Below are 17,228 nucleotides of genomic sequence, written 5' to 3'. Positions count from 1 at the left end.
AAAAACATAGATTCATCGGGTATTAAAAACCCGACTACACTATGTTTGACACATATGCTCATCAAAACTCTCGTTTCTCGTTGCTGAAAAAGAGGAACGTGTGTTCTGGTTGCGAGATTGGTCCAGGTGGGCTTCCTGTGGATAATAAAAAAATGGCGGACGTCGCAGTTGTTGGAGCAGGAATCATAGGAGTAACAACAGCGTTATCGATCCTTGAAGCAGATCCTTCCATCAAACTGACTGTAATAACGGAAAAGTTTAGTCCGAACACGACTTCTGATGGCGCTGCAGGGATCATCATGCCTTTTGTGATGGGAAACACGCCAATGAGTTTGCAAAGGTAAAGTTGCATAATTTATGGAGGTCATCATATCTCTTTGATCACCTTGAATACAAAAGTATCTAACTTGGGCTCCCTGTGATATTTGTTTTACAAATTAAAATTGGGATACGGATTATTTTCAAAATGGAATATTCAGACCCTCTAACATTGCCTCTTCAATTTAAAACCTCTTTGGATGAGGTTTCGATATCGTAAATCATCAAGACCAAGGCTGTGTTATCTGCTGAAGCCATAGGTCGTTTTAAAAATATTATGTACATTTTGTAAACTAAGAATAAAGATTTAATTTCGCTTTCAAAAAAGTAGCAAACCTTTTTCCCATTTCTGCTGTGAGTTTGGGTGAACTTGACATGATAAATGTATTATCTGCAGGAATATGTTCAGATGCTATATTTACCTTGTCAAGTTCACACGATATAAGAGATTAGCTTAGGGCTATCGGCCAATGAAAAGCAACATAGTGGGTAAAATTTATGATGATATGAATTATTACAAGGGGCTATCCACCCCACTCTTGCCTAAATTTCTTGGTATCCTCAGTCACCCCCCTTTTTCCTCGCATCCCTGGTAAAACCTTTGTTATAGTCACCCCTATTCTAAAATCCTGGATCTGCCACTGAATATTTTTTGTTAGGTTATTACATTGTATGTTATTATTGAACTGTAGGAAATGGTTCGGAGCAACTATGAAGAAATATGAAACACTTCTTCATTCAGACATGGCTGAAGAACTTGGGATCTTTCTGTTGTCAGGATTCGAGGTTCATGGAGATTCTATTGCTGAGGTGTGTAGTGCACTAAGAAAATGGTTGAACTAGGATCAACTGTTTCGTACAATATATTGTACAGAGACAGCAAAGCACTTGTTAAAGTGGGGGAGCTAATCTTTGTTTTTCTTCATAATGGGATATCAAACTAAGACAAAATATGTCATTCTCATTTAAAAGTGAGATGGTCAAGGCTGTCAACCCCCGAGATATTCAAATCTGGAGAATTGATAGGGAAGGGATATGACGTCACAGCATGTCAAAAAGCGCGCGAAAAGACATCTTTCACTTTGTAACATTTGATGTGATTGGTTTATTTCTGACCAATCAGATTATCACTTTTATTACAATGGCCTGCTTGCAAGAACAGTTTATGAAGAACGTTTTGATTTTGTTAGCAATTTAAAATAACTCAAACAACACAAAATAATCGGAATTTTATGGTTGTGAAAGTCGAGTCTCACAAGAAATGGTCAGCTTCGGGGATTATCCAGGAGATTTGAGACTCTAAACTGGAGACCGGGAGATACGGTCCAAAATCTGGAGACTCCTGGTTTATCCGGGAGAGTTGACAGCCCTGGATGGTTGAACCTACTCTTGTTTTGCTGTCACTGTTGTAATTATGTACAAATTTGTATACAATGCTTTTGAGCGTGGGATACTCCATGGTGTGCCACCAGAAAGCATTGTCAGTATAACTATTTTCTCCCACACCATTGAAAATAATTAAAAGCACAATGTATGATGGGAAGGAAGAGCGAAATAATGACAAACTTAAATGGCTTTCCTTCATTTGTAATTGGCTGTATTTTTAATACTATTTGTATATGTAATAGGACTCCATGCTGTCCAATTAAGAAATAATTGGACAAGAAAAATTCTGAGGACTTCCAAAATTGGATGAGGACGTAGGCCGGGTCCAATTTGGCAGTCAGAGGAATTTTTCGAGTCTAATTATTTCTTGATTGGGGAGCATGAAATCCCATTACCTATTAATTATATAGCTGCCTAATTAATCCCATATCAACAAGACCTGTCCAATTAATAATGGTAATTGAACTGAGTGGAGTGCAATTTGGTCTGAAATCAAACGCGCGATTACAAAATCGCACGACCGCGTAGCGGGAGTGCGATTTGTAATTGCAAGTTTGATTTCAGACCAAAATTGCACGACACGAAGTTCAATTACCACTTTATTATATCCATTTTGAAATCTTTTTTGAAAAAGACATTTTTTCCAGTTAAACCGACATGACTTACAATCTAAAAGCAGTCGATTCAAACATGCTGCCAAGAGAACTTGTTTATACTGATCGAGCAATGATTCTCATTTTGAAAACCAACACTTTCAATCCAAAACTAAAATGAATTTATATCGGACCAAAAGGCATTACATGTATTAAGAATCGTTTACTTACATTAAATAACAAGACAATCCTGCCCAAAAGGGTTGTAATGAACTGGCTGTTGTCCATACAGCCAATGCTCACTGCTTGTATTTTTACGATTTCTGTTCAACATGTTTAGATCACACTTGTGCCGACAAAACAGCAAAAATCAAAGGTTGTTTAGTCCATCTATTGTCCTTAAGAAGTCACGTAGCTCAGCAAAAATCTTCTTCTTAAGAAAAACTTCTTTTAATGACTGTATTTTCGATGTGTTGTTATGCTTTAAAGATCGAAAAGGAAACCACTTTCCACGATCAATCCCCAAGAAGTCACATTCAAAAGATGCCGATTGCATTTTCTCCCACTGCTTTTTGCTGTAATATCTTCAACTTACTTAAGCAGTTACTTTACAAAGATGCTTTTGACGATTTTAAGTGATCAGTTGGTCTTTTTAAGTCCTTTTTACGGCTTTTTAAGTCTTTTTTTAAGACTTTTGACGGTAAAATCATTCTTCAGAAAATTTTTTTTGAGCCGTGGCTCTTTTTTTTTGCAATAAGCGGTGAGCTCAACACTCAGATGGATTCCTTGATATAATTGGCTAGAAAATGACATGTCTCTCTTGTGATTGGTTCATATCAGTTGATGTGCAAAATCGTGCAATTTAGAGCTCAAAATCGTGCAATTTATGCTGAAATCACTGCTGCAGGAAACCAATCAGATTGCAGGATTTGCTTGTGATTTCAAAATAGATGTAATAAAGAAAATAATTGGACAGTTACCTATATGGGATTAATGAGAAGCTGTATAATTATTATATTTATTGATTTTTAATTCATTGAAAGGAACCAGGTTGGAAAGATCTCGTGTATTCATTCAGGAAGATGACCGAAAAAGAATTGTCAGATTTCCCTGTGCAGCCTGCAAAGTAAATGACCAATTAACTTCTTTCTTCCTTTTTTCCATTCCTTTGCTTTTATCTGTTTCTTTTCATTGATTTCATTTCCAAAAACCTAATGACAACCTACTGTCAATACCATTATACCTACTTATACCCTACCAACAATCAACTCATGGAAATAACCAGAAATAATTTATTGTAGGAGTGGATTTAACTTTTCAACAATTATTGCACAGGGATCATATGTTATCCCCTGGCTAATGGAGAAGTAAGTAGAAAATCAGTTTGAGAGGTAACAAGGTGTACTTACAATTCATAATTATCTAGTTCCTTAAGGTCATGTCGAGGGATGTGATCAGGGCCCGGGGGTAACTCTCTTGAAATGTGGGTAGGGGGGATCGACGGACAGTTGTGAAAATGACCCTAAAAGGTACACATCAATTAACTGAGATGCTGATTTCAGACCCTAAAAGGTACGACCACATTTAAAATGACAACGTTTACAACCATTACACTGTATATTCTTTTATGACGTTTGATATTTTTCAAAACGAACATATCTGACCCTAAAAGGTACGGAGTCAGCCGGGAGTCAACCGGAAACCCTAAAAGGTACACGAGGTCTCATTTTTGACCCTAAAAGGTCTGTTGAGCCCCCCAACCCACTTTTCAAGAGAGTCATCCCCCCAGGGATCAGGGATCATATGGTTGGGATCAGGATCACATACTATGAATCAGGGATCACAGAAGAGGGATCGGATCATATGAATGAATTCAGGGATCAAGGGTATAGTGCTGTTATTGGATCCGGGAGCAAATACATGTACGTAAGTTTTGGGGGTCATGGATCTAATATGTGTACGTGAGTTTTGGGGGTCAGGGATCAAAGTTTTCTGTACAGCTTGGGATCAATCACAAAAAAATCCCTCGCCATGACCCTGAGTTACTTATTTTATTGAATCCTGAATCATTTCATGTAAACATCAATTTTATTGAACCCTGCAAAAACCTATTGGCTGATCAAAGTAAAGGTATTGCTCATTGTTACCCTGAAACAACCTCTGGGTTGATCTAAGTCAAGGCACGGCTAACTCACAGATCGAACCCTGAAACAACCTCTGGGCTGATCTAAGTCAGGGCATGGCTAACTGACAGATCAAACCCTGAAACAACCTCTTGGCTGATCAAAGTCAGGGCACGGCTAACTCACAGATCGAACCCTGAAAAAAAAATCTGGGCTGATCTACCTCAGGGCACGGATAACTCACAGATGGAACCCTAAAACAACCTCTGGGATGGTCTGAGTCAGAGTACGGCTATAACTTACTGATTGAACCCTGGAACAATCAAAGCATGGCTAACCCACAAATTGAACTTGGATTTACTTTTGGCATTTATAAGGTTTAGAGGAAGGAAAACTGAGTTAAACTGAACAAAATCTAATCAAGTAAAAACCCAACAAACTTTACTTACAGGAGATACTGGGTCCAGGAATTGAACCCATGACCCCAGAGCAAGAGCCCGGTAAAATACATGCATTAAATTTGATGTTTCTTGTCATCAGAGTGAAAGACCTAGGTGGATCATTTGTACAAAAGAAAGTTTCTTCATTGACAGAGGTAATTTATTTTTAATATTTTATATTTTGTTATATGTTTGCTTAAATTTTAGAATGAACCTCATTAGCATGAGAGTCTCAACCTGCTTGTAGAATACTGGACATGGTCGATAAGAGTGAGCCGCCGCCCATGCTGAACATGAATAATATATATAATTTGAATAGCAAAAATGTGAAAAAGAGAAAAAAATAGCATAAGTTGAAGAAGTCAAAGTTGAAGTGCAAGTGGAAAGTTCGAGTAAATTATTATTATTTTTCGGTCAAAGTGGACCTAGTTTGTGCAAGACGAAAGTTCAAAATTAAAGCAAGAAATTCAAGTTTGGAATATACACTGCTCTTTTATCATAATCATAATCATATTTTATTAGGAGCATTCTACAAAGTCTCAATGCTCTTACAAGAATGAGTAAACTGAAATGAGGAAATAGAAACATAATTAAAATGTTTTGAGAATACCAACTGGCAAATAGGCAAGTCAGTTGGCTATTTACAAGCATGGCCGAGAAACTGCATTTGAGCTAATCAAAAATTTAGGGCTCATACAGTGTCAGCTAGTGGTCACAGCGGGACATGAACCTCTGCCACCAGATTGCGAGACCAATGCTGTGACCACTCAACCATGCTGCTCCAGCCCAAAAGAGTATTGTCAAGTGGTCAGTGCCATGAGGGATGTACTGGTTCAGACTGCAGATGAGTTTGTCTACATTAATGTATTACAACAATGTTTATGGACATATATATCCACATGCAGCCCATTGGGTGAAAACGCTCTGTTTTCTTTAGCTTTCAGATTATGATGTTGTTGTAAACTGTGCTGGTATTTCTGCTGGAGAGCTTGTTGGTGATACTTCGGTCTATCCTGTCAGAGGACAAGTATTGAGAGTAAGCCCAATGACAATTTTAATTGATGGTTTTCAACCATTCCCAAGAGAATGAAATAACAAAAGACAAGGCGCCATGTTGGAGGATATAACAAAAGAATTTCCAATGAATTCTTTTGTTAAGTTCCTCCAACATGGCTGCAGTGAAAACCATCAATTTACAGTGTGACTACATTAACCAAGACTACTCAAACAAAATTTTAAATCAATTCCCATTTGATTCTGAATACGGGAAGGTTCTTAACAATAAAAAACGTGCCTTCTCTAACAAGATGATAACAAATCCTGAAGTTTGCACTGTTTCTTGTCACTGCTTGTCATAATTATACCTTGCCTTGAGACTCCTAAACCTTTAATCCCTTTGCCTCTTGCATCTTTAACAATAAGAGACGTGCCTTCTCTAACAAGATGATAGCAAATCCTGAAGTTTGCACTGTTTCTTGTTCACTGCTTGTCATAAATATACCTTGCCTTGAGACTCCTAAACCTTTAATCCCTTTGCCTCTTGCATCTTATTTTGCCTTTTGATTTCTGTGTCTTCATAAAAATTTTCGTTAAAAAAGCCACGGATCAACTTTCTATGGAAATTTCCCTCCAAAAAGACCTCTTTAGTTTTGGCGTAATGTTTTCCCTTTTTGGGTTATGTGTCATTTCCTTGAGAATATGATTCTTTGTTTGAGTTATATCCATATTCATGTGTCTTCTCGTGCGCAACCGTTAAACAAAGAAATGATACTCTAGGAATTGACACGTGGTCTGAAATGGGAAAACATTACGCCAAAGGTAAAGAGGTCTTTAGTGTGCACTTTTCTTTGTCCTAGGTTAAAGCTCCCTCAGTAATGCATTTCTTTTTCTATGACACAACGGAAGGGGCAAAACGGGGTCAATGTAGCTATATCGTTCCACAGTAAGTATAGTGTTGAATAAGCAAGTAGGAGTGTTTTATCAGGTATAAAAGCACGGGGTGGAGCCGAGGGTGCCCTAACGTCCTTACTCTGCAAAGGCAAGAGGTGGGGGGGGGGGGGGGGGGGGGGGAGTATTCAAGAGGTGAGTAGAAATTGGTAACGAAAGTAATGTAATTAGAAATGCATGCATAACCAGATTGTCGTGAACCCAACCCCCCCCCCCCCCCCCCCCCCCCCCTCCTTCTCTGATTGTGAAATTAGTATAATAATTAGTATACACGCGGTTAAGTTTTGGGAACACGAGTTTTGCCGAGGCTGTGATTAAGCTACCGGACTGAACTGTTATAATGGAGAAACGTCGCCAAAGGGGAGATGGGTGGGGTCAAAAATCCGTCTAGCACTGACTGGTACAGCGAACCTGAACAAATGAAGCCGAAACCTTGGATTTTCTCGCATAAATAGGCAACTGCCGACCCGGGGGTATTCATAATGCTTCTCACCTAGGAATCACACCCAGAAAGTCATGAAAGAGCAGTTTTCGCTTGACCGTGAAAAGCTCACGGCACGAACACGTTCTTGCCACGGCTAGGGATACGCCAGACCAATCACATTGCTCGATAATTCACTCTCCATCCAATCAAATACCCAGAACACGGCATAAACACGGCGCGGACACGGTCATGCCAAAGTCACGGCTCTTTCAGACCAAACACATTGCGCGAGAAAAAAATCAGGCCAATTAAAATTCTACGGCACTGAGCTTTTCACAGTCATACGAAAACTGCACTAACGTTGCGCACGTACTCGTTTCATGGCTGTTTTAGGGGGGAACATTAGCTACGAGGACCATTGACTAATGTAAAACCACCTTTATTATGAACTTAAACCATTTTATTTTCGGCGATAATATTTTATTTCAGAATCAAAAGACATGTTTACACTTGATTGGTTTGCTATTTATTCCTATTTTTATTCTAATTCTTATTATTGTTCTTATTCTTATTGAATGTTCTTCTTGCCGAAATGTCTTTTTTTGTGTCTGCTAGGCTTAACTCAGTAGTGATTGGAGGAACCAAACACTATAACAGTTACAATGAAAAACCAACTCTTGAAGATACTGTTACCATTCTGTCTGAAGCCAGTAAAATCATTCCAAGCTTAAAGGTGAGGCGGATCAGTTCACCTTAAAAGGCTAAAAAAAACTCGCAACGCAGAATGGTGAAGAAGATTCGTGTAGCATCTTCATCGACGAATTTTCGATAACCTCTCTCACCCATAATACAGTTCAGTACTACTCATAGGAGCGACGCGATGTCAACTAACAACGGCGCGCGGACTGGGGAAGGTGATGTCACTTTTTGTTGTCCTCAAAATCGTCCCATGAAGAACCCATGAATAGCACCAGTTGATTTCGAACTAACATTGCAGGAAGAGTTGACTCGTGCAACATGTATTTTAATACCTTACGAATCATTCCGTGTAACATCACCTTAAATGCTGCTTTTTTGTTGACAACTAAATACTGATTTAGGATCGTTGTTATATGACATAACGCTAAATAAGAACGTTTTATTTTTCAGAAAGCACCTATTGTTGATAACTGGGCTGGTCTTCGACCAGGTAGATCTGTTGTCAGACTCGAGAAAGAATCAATGAAATTTACTGATGATCGAGGAGCAGAAAAAATTCTCAATGTAAGGATATTGATTCATTTATAAGATACTTTAGGTGATAGGACCTTCATTTACATTAGAGACCTTTAGCATCAAGTTTTCCGCTAACCACAAACCGTTAGGGATCAGGCCCAGAAACAGGCCCGTAAACACAGCCGAGAAACACTCAGCATCAATGAAATTCAATATGGCGGCTCTTCCGGCAACAACTTCGTTATGACGCCTTGCTAAATGTCGAAAGTTTGACGGAAAACACCTGACGTCGAACTACAGTTTGAGGTTTGCGGTACCTAGCAAAAAGTCGTGCTAAAGGTCTCAAATAAGCCTGAAGCGAGATGACGTTTTATCCCCGTCTCTAGACCATAATCCTTTTCACACTGCTTTTGTTCTTTAATTATGACTATTGTTCCTGTATTCTCTAAGGAATCAAAAATTTTAATATGAAAGAATTTTTAAAACTATTATGGTCTAGAGACGGGTGGTAAAACGTCATCTCGCTTCAGGCTCATATAGTAAATTCCCCGGTATGTGCAACACGAGGTCGTTACACATAAAACGGTTAAAGTGTAATGCGTGACAATTATTCCAGTACAACAGCCCTTTGGGATTGAAGTTATTTTTCAGATTGTACTTATGGGATTCCTGTGGATTTGACGGGAACTTTCCCGCCAAAACGTGAACGCTGAAACTCGCGTTGTAACTGGACAACATTCGTGAATAACAATGCGCGAGATTTGCTACTCACTTGGGGTAAAATCGGTTGCATTTTGATCCAAGCCAATCCTACAATTATTTATGACATCTAAATTGTCTGCTAGATATGTATGATTTGTTGCTTGGTCCTGATTGGCTAAAGTTGGATTGCTTTGTTTTCTCTCTCTTCATCATGATCATTGGGCAAACTTTGTAAAAGTGGTTCCAGTAAAGACCCTGACAAACGGCCCCAACATTTGCCTGAACATTTAGCCAACATTTCTTGGGATCAATGTTGAGACCCTTTGCCATGGTTGGGTCAAATGTTGAATCAAGATGCTGGGTCAAAATGATGACTGAGTCAAAATGTTGGGTAAATGAAAATTGCTAAATATTGGGTCATATGTTGGCTAAAAGTCCAGTTGGTCAAATTTTTCGTTCGAATGTTGTCTTACTATGGGTCAAAATGTAAATGGCAAAATGTTGGGCCAAAATATTGGATCAAATGTTCGCTAGATATTGGATCAAATGTTCGCTAGATATTGGGTCAAATGTGAGGTCAAATTGTGTCCGCCACATTACTAGTAACAAAAGTAGTTAAGAAAATGAAACAAAACTGTTTTATTGCAGGTTGTCCATAACTACGGTCACGGTGGTTCTGGTCTATCCGTTTGTTTCGGTTGTGCTGACGACTGCCGTGATCTTGTCATGGAAATACTCGCTGGCAAAATCAAAGCAAAACTCTGAACGCCGAGTTAACAAATAGACATCAGCCTTATTTATGTCTGTCCTCTTATTACAGTAAACTAGACACATATCTGCGTGAATTAAATCTTTCTTTACGTGCGAGAAATTCTGTTTTTGGATACAAATTTGCGTAAGAATTTTTAATGGCATGTTTGGCCCCAGACCAGGATCCTGGACCGTTCAGTCGACATTGAGAAGGAGTGCAGGGTCCAAAGATGCAAAGAAGAGCCAGGAAAGGGTCTGTTAGTAAGAGCTTCCATAAGGATGGCTTACAACCAATCATCTCAGCAATTTCATCCTTGTAAGCGATGCTAGAAACCTTTACCAGAGAAAGAAATAGACAATACAAACATTAGTACTGGATAGAGAATTAAGGGTGGCGTGGTGCTCAGGGGGGGTGATCCAGGAATCTGTAATGGGGGGCGTAATATTACCGTATACTTTGCAAAACGAAAGCAGTGGAGGTCCAGGGGCATGTTCCCAGTGTCCTAAAATGCTTTTTCTGCGTTCTGGGGATATTTTAGATAAAGAGGGTAAAAAATTGCATCCCAAACTAAACAAATGAAATGCGACTTTAAGGTGTACCCACTGGACGGAATTCTGCGATGTTTGAATACGGAATATCTCCCTATAGTTCAGTTCTGAGAAACAAACGGTTACATCCTTTCCAAAACCTTGTCGGCGCCTGCAACTGTTTGCCCTCAACGGAAGAATCAAATAAAATGCAATGGATGGCAAAAAGAAAATGAATTGTACCTGAATTGTGCATCGTTTAGATTTGATGAACGTGTTCTCCATTTTTCGCCTTTTTTCCTGGATGTCTTTGACCATGGCATCTCTACTTGGCAAATGACACTTGCCTAAAATCACCTGCGTTACCAAACGAGCTTGCAACTCTATCAAAGGAAACATTGATCCCGAGGACTGTGTTAGACCGATAAATGATAATGTGGAATGTGGATGGTCTGGAGGAAAAATATATTTGAACAGTGAGACCTGGTTATCGTGAGTCCTAAGAACATCTTCACTTAAGAAGTCAAAAACAATTTTGTATCCCGTGCAGAAGACAACAGCATCCAAGTCTTCCACTGTAGTGTCATCATCAAAGACGACATCTTTTTGTGTAAAGTGCGATACGTTTGGTTTGATTTTTAGCGTTCCATTCGCAACACGGTGTGGGAACTCATCACTTATGACAGCTGGTGCATTCAAAATGCCGTGCTTCGGGCGAATACCAAAAATTTCATGATCAAATCTTCCGTTCGCCATATTCATAAACAGCGATTCCATCAATTTTGTAGGGAATATTTGGTAGATCCTTCGTTCTTGGTATAAGTCCCATGGTAGGCCTCGGCTCGATAAACAAGATATTACCCAGCCTCCTCTACGGGTACTGAGGTATACTTGCGAGGCTTGGTGGCTTAGCTCTGTTGCGATGTCTGCGGCGGAATTTCCAAATCCTGATGAATTTAATAATAATAAATAATTATCGGACAAGGCATAGTTAGCATGATATCGGAAATGTTTTCCCATTTCATACCATGTGTCATTCCCTAGGGTTCAAAGTCCTTGGTTTAAGGTTATGCATGAAAAGACACGTATGAATATGGAAAACATCCAAGGTTAAGAGGTCTATCATCACTGATGAGATGTAAGTTCTTGGTTTTGGTCAAATTTGTTGTATGGGTTATCATGCGAATCCTTACCATCTCCCCGAGGTAAACGGTCCCTTAGAGCGCATGCAGTAAAACCATGAAATAAAAACAAAGTTGATACTGATAAATAGGACTATATAGTGAGTAACAGTTGCTATCACTCAACCAGAACATTCATCATACAACACAAGAGACCATTTGTGTCTTGTTTAATTTTGTCTACTAGAGTGATTTTCATATGATCGTGAAAGAATAGGCAAACTAATAGTTAGTAGTAGACTCTAAACCAATGATTTTCTTTTGTTCTTTATCAACTATTACAAACTAAATGGTCTATTTTCTTTCACGGTCATGTGAAAATCATTCTATTTGTCAGTATCGACTTTGTTTTTATTTCATGGTTTTACTGCATGCGCTCTAGTGGAATTCTATACTAGCAACTTCTATAAATCAGGGCATGTTAGCACCTTTTATTTTAGTATTTTTTCATAGTTGTTTCTCAACAATAAATAAAGGATTAAAGCGCGCGATTGGCGTCAGTACTTACCTACTACCAGGACCTTCTTGTTTTCAAATCCATGTGTGTCCTTAAACGAGTGACTATGAAGCTGTCTTCCTTCAAATGTTTTTAGTCCAGGGAAGCTCGGTAAGGAAGGATACCAAAGGTGCCCAGTACAAACCATGACAGCATCAAAAATCATGGTTATAACGTCTAAGCCTTGAGTGTGGTATTTCACTTGCCATTTCCCAGATAAACTGTAATCTTCGGCTTTTGTTATTGCTATAACTGTGGTATTAAAGGTGATGTACTTAAAAAGATCGAAATGGGAAGAGTAAAGATGCAAGTATTCCATCACCTCGTTGTGTGACATAAAAACTGAGAACCTTTCTGGGACTGGGAAGTCAGAGAAACACGACATTTCCTTGCTTGTGTTGATCGCAGTCGACCTGTAGACCGAGCTGTGCCTTTCATCTTTAGTAAAATTCCACAGTCCACCGATCGAGTTCTCTCTCTCGAAGCAGACTGGCTCAAGGTTTTCTTCGATGCATGACTTGATGGATGCTAGGCCACTTGGTCCCGCTCCTAATATCGCCACTCTCATGCTTGTTAGTAACTAAACAACGCCTTTTTAGCCGTTTTTACTACTACGACACTTGCTTTCAGATAATCTCCCCTGCAGCTGTATTTAGTCTAGTCACGCAACGCCCTTTTTAGACTGCCCAAATCGAGTTCTCGAGAATCATCTTTTAAGACCTTTTTTAAATTCTTGTGGAAATCGCGTCATTTCCTCTCAATTCTAATTTCCCATGGCTTAGTTTTTGTCCAAGTTTCCATTCACGACGTGAAGGCCCACTGTTGAGCATCAAATACACATGAACCTTTTATTCTATATCCTTAATGATATCTAGTCAGACGTATATCATATATCGTTGATCTGGAAGCATGCAATACAATTAATCGACGATCTATGCTCCAGTATTTTTTTCACTACTGAAAAGTTCAATAAAATTCTGATAAGTGATTTGGGGACTCCGGATTTACACCTGAAAATGTACTATGAAAATGAATCGAAGCAAGGGAGGGAAAGAACCCAAAATTCATGTTTAATGCTCAGTCGAGAGAAATACAAACTCCTCGTGATACGGCTGAATTAAACTATGGCTAGCAGTGCCATATCTCGTGCCTGAGCCAAAAGCAGTTAAGAGACTGTCAGACTGATCTATTTAGCACTATAATTAAGGAAGTTCTTTCTCCACATATTACTTTCCACACTCTATCAACACTCACTATAAAATCAAAAGGTTAGATTTAGTCACGTAAACCACAGGCAGCCCAAACAAGGTACAGTTCATTAGAGAATGTATGTCGGAGTTAGCGGATTTTGAAAAAAATGATAATAATAAAATAAAAATTAGCTAACGCAAACTTCGCTGAAACTCTGACTTTTCCAGTAAAACGTTTCATTTCAAAACTTTATCCTCTCTTACATTCCCTAATGAATCATTCACAGGAATTTGTTTTGGGCTGCCTGTGTGCAAATCTTTAACAATCTCACAGAAAGACGGAAGTGCTTTCTTTTACGAACAATTCCACCATTTGAATAAAGCAAAATCACTCAAAATGGTTGATTAATTGATTATGCTTGCTGTTAAAAGAATCTTCTTACAGCGTCTTTTACACGTTTCTGTGGGGACACGTTTTTTTTTTTTCTTGTTTTGGATTCCGTCCATCAAATTTTCAAAGCGATCTTGGCTTGAATTTTTATGATCGATTAGTGACAAAAACCAGACGTATTGAAATTAAGGGTTCGGCACTGAAACACGAAAAGTCTTGACGATATATAACACGAAAATTACTCAACTAGGGGCTACAAGTTTTTATTGACGAAGACAGTGATAATCAATGATGCGCGTTAGAAGATCATTATTCTAAGCTGGGGGTCATTCAACACCTAAACTCATTGTTGTTAATCAGTCAGCCAAAATATTCGAAATCATCTTTCCTTCTATTGTTTTTTGGTCCTCGTTTGTAGTTTTTCTGGTATATATTTTTGCTTTGTGAATCACAAAATAACGATGTCATGTCCATATATTTCCATGAGAGGGTCTAGCAGTAAAGATCGGTGTTGAAATAATTGACCAATTTAAAGGACGAATATTCAGGATTATTTACAATACAATGTTTGTCAGTTGAGCCCATCTAGAGATATTGTTTTCCTGTGAAATCATTCGATATTGAGGGCTTCATATACAGACAATTGGAGGAAGGGAGAGGGGGGGCTCAATTGATTGGGAAATATAACAGACGACTAAAAGTTAGTCTCCCTCGCATCCGTTTTTAGTGTTGGAATTCTTTTGTTATATCCTCCAACATGACCGCCGTGTCTTTTATAATTTAATTCTCTTGGGAATGATTGAAAACCATCAATAACACGTGTTCTTTACAATAGGAATAACACTAGCCATTCCAGCTGTTAGATTTGCATTGATTGACACCTATAATTGTATATGACGATTGCATAACAAAACACAAATACACCACACCAGCTATTCTTGGATCTTGAAATGACCTATCTCCTATCACTTATAGCTTATCGCTGTTCGCCCCTTCAACCTTTTTTAAAATAGTAATCTATTTACAGTGGTCTTACCCATACTCCTATAAGTGGTGGAGGTCTAGCGGCCACAGAGAACTGAGATCGGCAATAACCTCAAGTAGAACCGAGGCAAAACCTAGGCCCTCAAACTCAAAACACCCCCACACCCAAACCTCAAAACAACCGACACCATCACTCAAAAGAGAAACCCCAAAGTTTTCCCTTTGAACACTGAAGTGCATTTGAGCATTTTACCAATCAATTTTACCAATCACTTCATAGCTCGATTATTCTTGTGAACTAAGAGAACTAACGCACTCGTGTACTAGTAATCCATGGCTTCCTAACGTTGTTCTCCAAACTTTGAAGCCTTCTTCTTTTGTTAGGATCTCGCACAACTTGAACACATCATCGTCAGTTGTTCCTTAAACAGTCAAAATACGATATATGTTTACTGAGCAGGAGTTATATTTGAGTCAAGCATCAGTGACAAATTCCACGGTTTCTAGTTGAGCTGGCTTAATTTTTCGCGACTTGAAGGCCCCTTGATGTATAGTGCCAGTGTAGCTTTCACTGTATTGAAGTTCATAGTCAGTCTCAAACACATTTAGCATTGGTGGTAGTTCTGACTGCATTAAAAAGGACTGTCTGGCTAATTGAGATAAACTTGAATACAACTGATTTCCAATATCCATAATTAACATGAGGTCATTGGTAGAATTAGCTCCTTGCTTGTTATTGTAAATCAAAGAGCACAAACTCATTGCAACACACTGTTGTCTACCCTGGGGCTCAGAGGTTATTGCATTCTCGCTCCGGCATTTACTGTGTTGACGAATAGCCTCGTTCAGTGTTCCGGGAAAAGCGAATAGAACCTCTGGAGCCCAGGGTAACTGTTGTCCAGAATTTTGTCCAAATACCAGTTCATTACCTTGGCTATATGGTACTATTATTGTTTTGCTAGGGTCAATGTACATTGAAGCAGGACCAGGTTTCTTCTCTATGTCTGTACTCAGTTTAAATTTACAATAATTTGACATATGGGTCTTAGTCTTGTAGAGACACATCAAACTATTACAAGTAAACAATGATAAATACCGACTAGCTCTATGATATTTCGACTTCATTATCCCTTTATAAACCCTGCTAGAGCAATTAAACAAAAGCTTCTTTTCATGTTGTGTGACTTTATTCAAGCTTATTCTCTTAGTATTCAGCTTACATTCATTTTGTAAGTTTTCTAGCCTTCACATAACAATAATGAAGCTTGGAGGACTTTGGTATACTCGGGACGAATACGTTTGAAGATAAACTCTTTCAGCTTTCTGCTTTTGTTTCTCAGACTTTTCAGAGTTCGTACTGGTATTCTGCTGGGTTCACGATCATGTCTACGTAGGTTTACATGAGATAACTGATTTGGTATAGCATGATTTTATAGTCAGCGACGAAACCTTGGGCTCTATCTCAGTATATCCCTGTCCTGAATCTAACTATGTACGTCTGTATATATACACCTATATACATGTTCCATATACGTATTCATCCCTCTTAATATATACCTGTCATTGATATGTACGTATGTATACACTTATTTCAATAAAGTTAGTCACCCGAAAAGCTATAAAGCTGAGGCCTACAAGGATTATGGGTAGATTCATTTTACACGTTCAACTGCTTGATAACTGTTCATGGACTTGCGAATCTTTTACCGGTTACAGTCTCACCTCTTCTGAGCATCATCGAGCTGAAGTTTGTATTAAAAAAGCTTTGTATATATATGCTTATTTGATATGAAAAGTTTCCCATGATGCTCAGTGATCTCAGCTTTCTAGGTTTTTGGTGACTAACTTTATTGAAATAAGTGTAGATACACATAAACACCATATATTATACACATACACACCATATACCCATATACACAGACACTTTTGTATATGTACTCATAGACACTCGTACATATACACTATAGTCAACAGTGAGTCCCGGACTGACCTTCCATATACACATATACACCCTATACACATAGCCACTTTTGTATATGTACACAGACACTTGTACGTACATATACAATATAGTCTGCAGTGAGTCTCAGGCTGACCTTCCATATACACCATATACAAATAGACACTTTTATTGTATATGTACACATAGACACGTGTACAAATTATACACTATAGTCTACAGTGAGTCTCAGGCTGACCTTCCATATACACATACACCATATACACATAGACACTTGTACGTATAGGTATCATTATTGCCTGGGATAGGGTTACGATTTGGTCGTTTAGTCTTGGATAGGGTTCAAGATTTGGTCGTTTTTATCTGGCGAATAGGCTACGCTTTCTGACGACACAAAAACAATAAGCACGTTAGTAAATATTGATTGCAATCTATTGACTAACCGGGTTTAGTCTGGTATAGGGTGTACAATTCTTAGTCTTAGTCTGGAGTAGGGTATGTAAAATCAAAATTTTAGATCTGGGATAGGGTCATGGTTTTGAGGTCCTGGCGGCACACCCCTAACCAAGTTGGGGTGGTTGGCAAGCCTTGAAACCCTAG

General features: G+C 38.6%; 2 protein-coding genes across 2 annotated transcripts; one reads left to right on the top strand and one right to left on the bottom strand.

The window, feature by feature from the left end:
- Positions 1-135: 135 nt before the first annotated feature.
- On the top strand, positions 136-10,263 carry LOC148909657 (D-aspartate oxidase-like). Its single transcript, XM_089032246.1, has 10 exons — positions 136-340; positions 1,011-1,128; positions 3,341-3,423; positions 3,599-3,664; positions 4,961-5,015; positions 5,798-5,896; positions 6,717-6,802; positions 7,847-7,964; positions 8,381-8,494; positions 9,797-10,263. Exons 1-10 carry the CDS (start codon positions 153-155, stop codon positions 9,911-9,913), a joined length of 1,044 nt encoding a protein of 347 aa, XP_088888372.1. The 5' UTR covers positions 136-152; the 3' UTR covers positions 9,914-10,263.
- On the bottom strand, positions 9,773-12,942 carry LOC116294600 (dimethylaniline monooxygenase [N-oxide-forming] 2). Its single transcript, XM_031702232.2, has 3 exons — positions 12,116-12,942; positions 10,670-11,373; positions 9,773-10,232 (listed from the first exon to the last, which is right to left on the bottom strand). The coding sequence occupies exons 1-3, from the start codon at positions 12,669-12,671 to the stop codon at positions 9,963-9,965; spliced, it is 1,530 nt and encodes a 509-aa protein (XP_031558092.2). The 5' UTR covers positions 12,672-12,942; the 3' UTR covers positions 9,773-9,962.
- Between the last annotated feature and the right edge of the window lie 4,286 nt (positions 12,943-17,228).

The sequence above is a fragment of the Actinia tenebrosa genome, unplaced genomic scaffold, assembly GCF_029948245.1.
Source record: "Actinia tenebrosa isolate PJP-AT-01 unplaced genomic scaffold, QUT_ActTen_1.0 PGA_scaffold1__47_contigs__length_23844297, whole genome shotgun sequence".
NCBI classification, from domain to species: Eukaryota; Metazoa; Cnidaria; class Anthozoa; order Actiniaria; family Actiniidae; genus Actinia; species Actinia tenebrosa.
Note: the sequence above shows the minus strand (reverse complement) of the source record. Positions and strands in the feature narration are given on the sequence as shown.

Coding starts and splice junctions, on each gene's coding strand:
- LOC148909657 (XM_089032246.1), top strand. CDS start 153: ATGGCGGACGTCGCAGTTGTTGGAGCAGGAATCATAGGAGTAACAACA. Junction 1,129..3,340: donor ATGGAGATTCTATTGCTGAG/GTGTGTAGTGCA, acceptor ATTCATTGAAAG/GAACCAGGTTGGAAAGATCT. Junction 3,665..4,960: donor ATCCCCTGGCTAATGGAGAA/GTAAGTAGAAAA, acceptor TCTTGTCATCAG/AGTGAAAGACCTAGGTGGAT.
- LOC116294600 (XM_031702232.2), bottom strand. CDS start 12,671: ATGAGAGTGGCGATATTAGGAGCGGGACCAAGTGGCCTAGCATCCATC. Junction 11,374..12,115: donor CAAGAAGGTCCTGGTAGTAG/GTAAGTACTGAC, acceptor TAAATTCATCAG/GATTTGGAAATTCCGCCGCA. Junction 10,233..10,669: donor CTAAACGATGCACAATTCAG/GTACAATTCATT, acceptor TCTCTGGTAAAG/GTTTCTAGCATCGCTTACAA.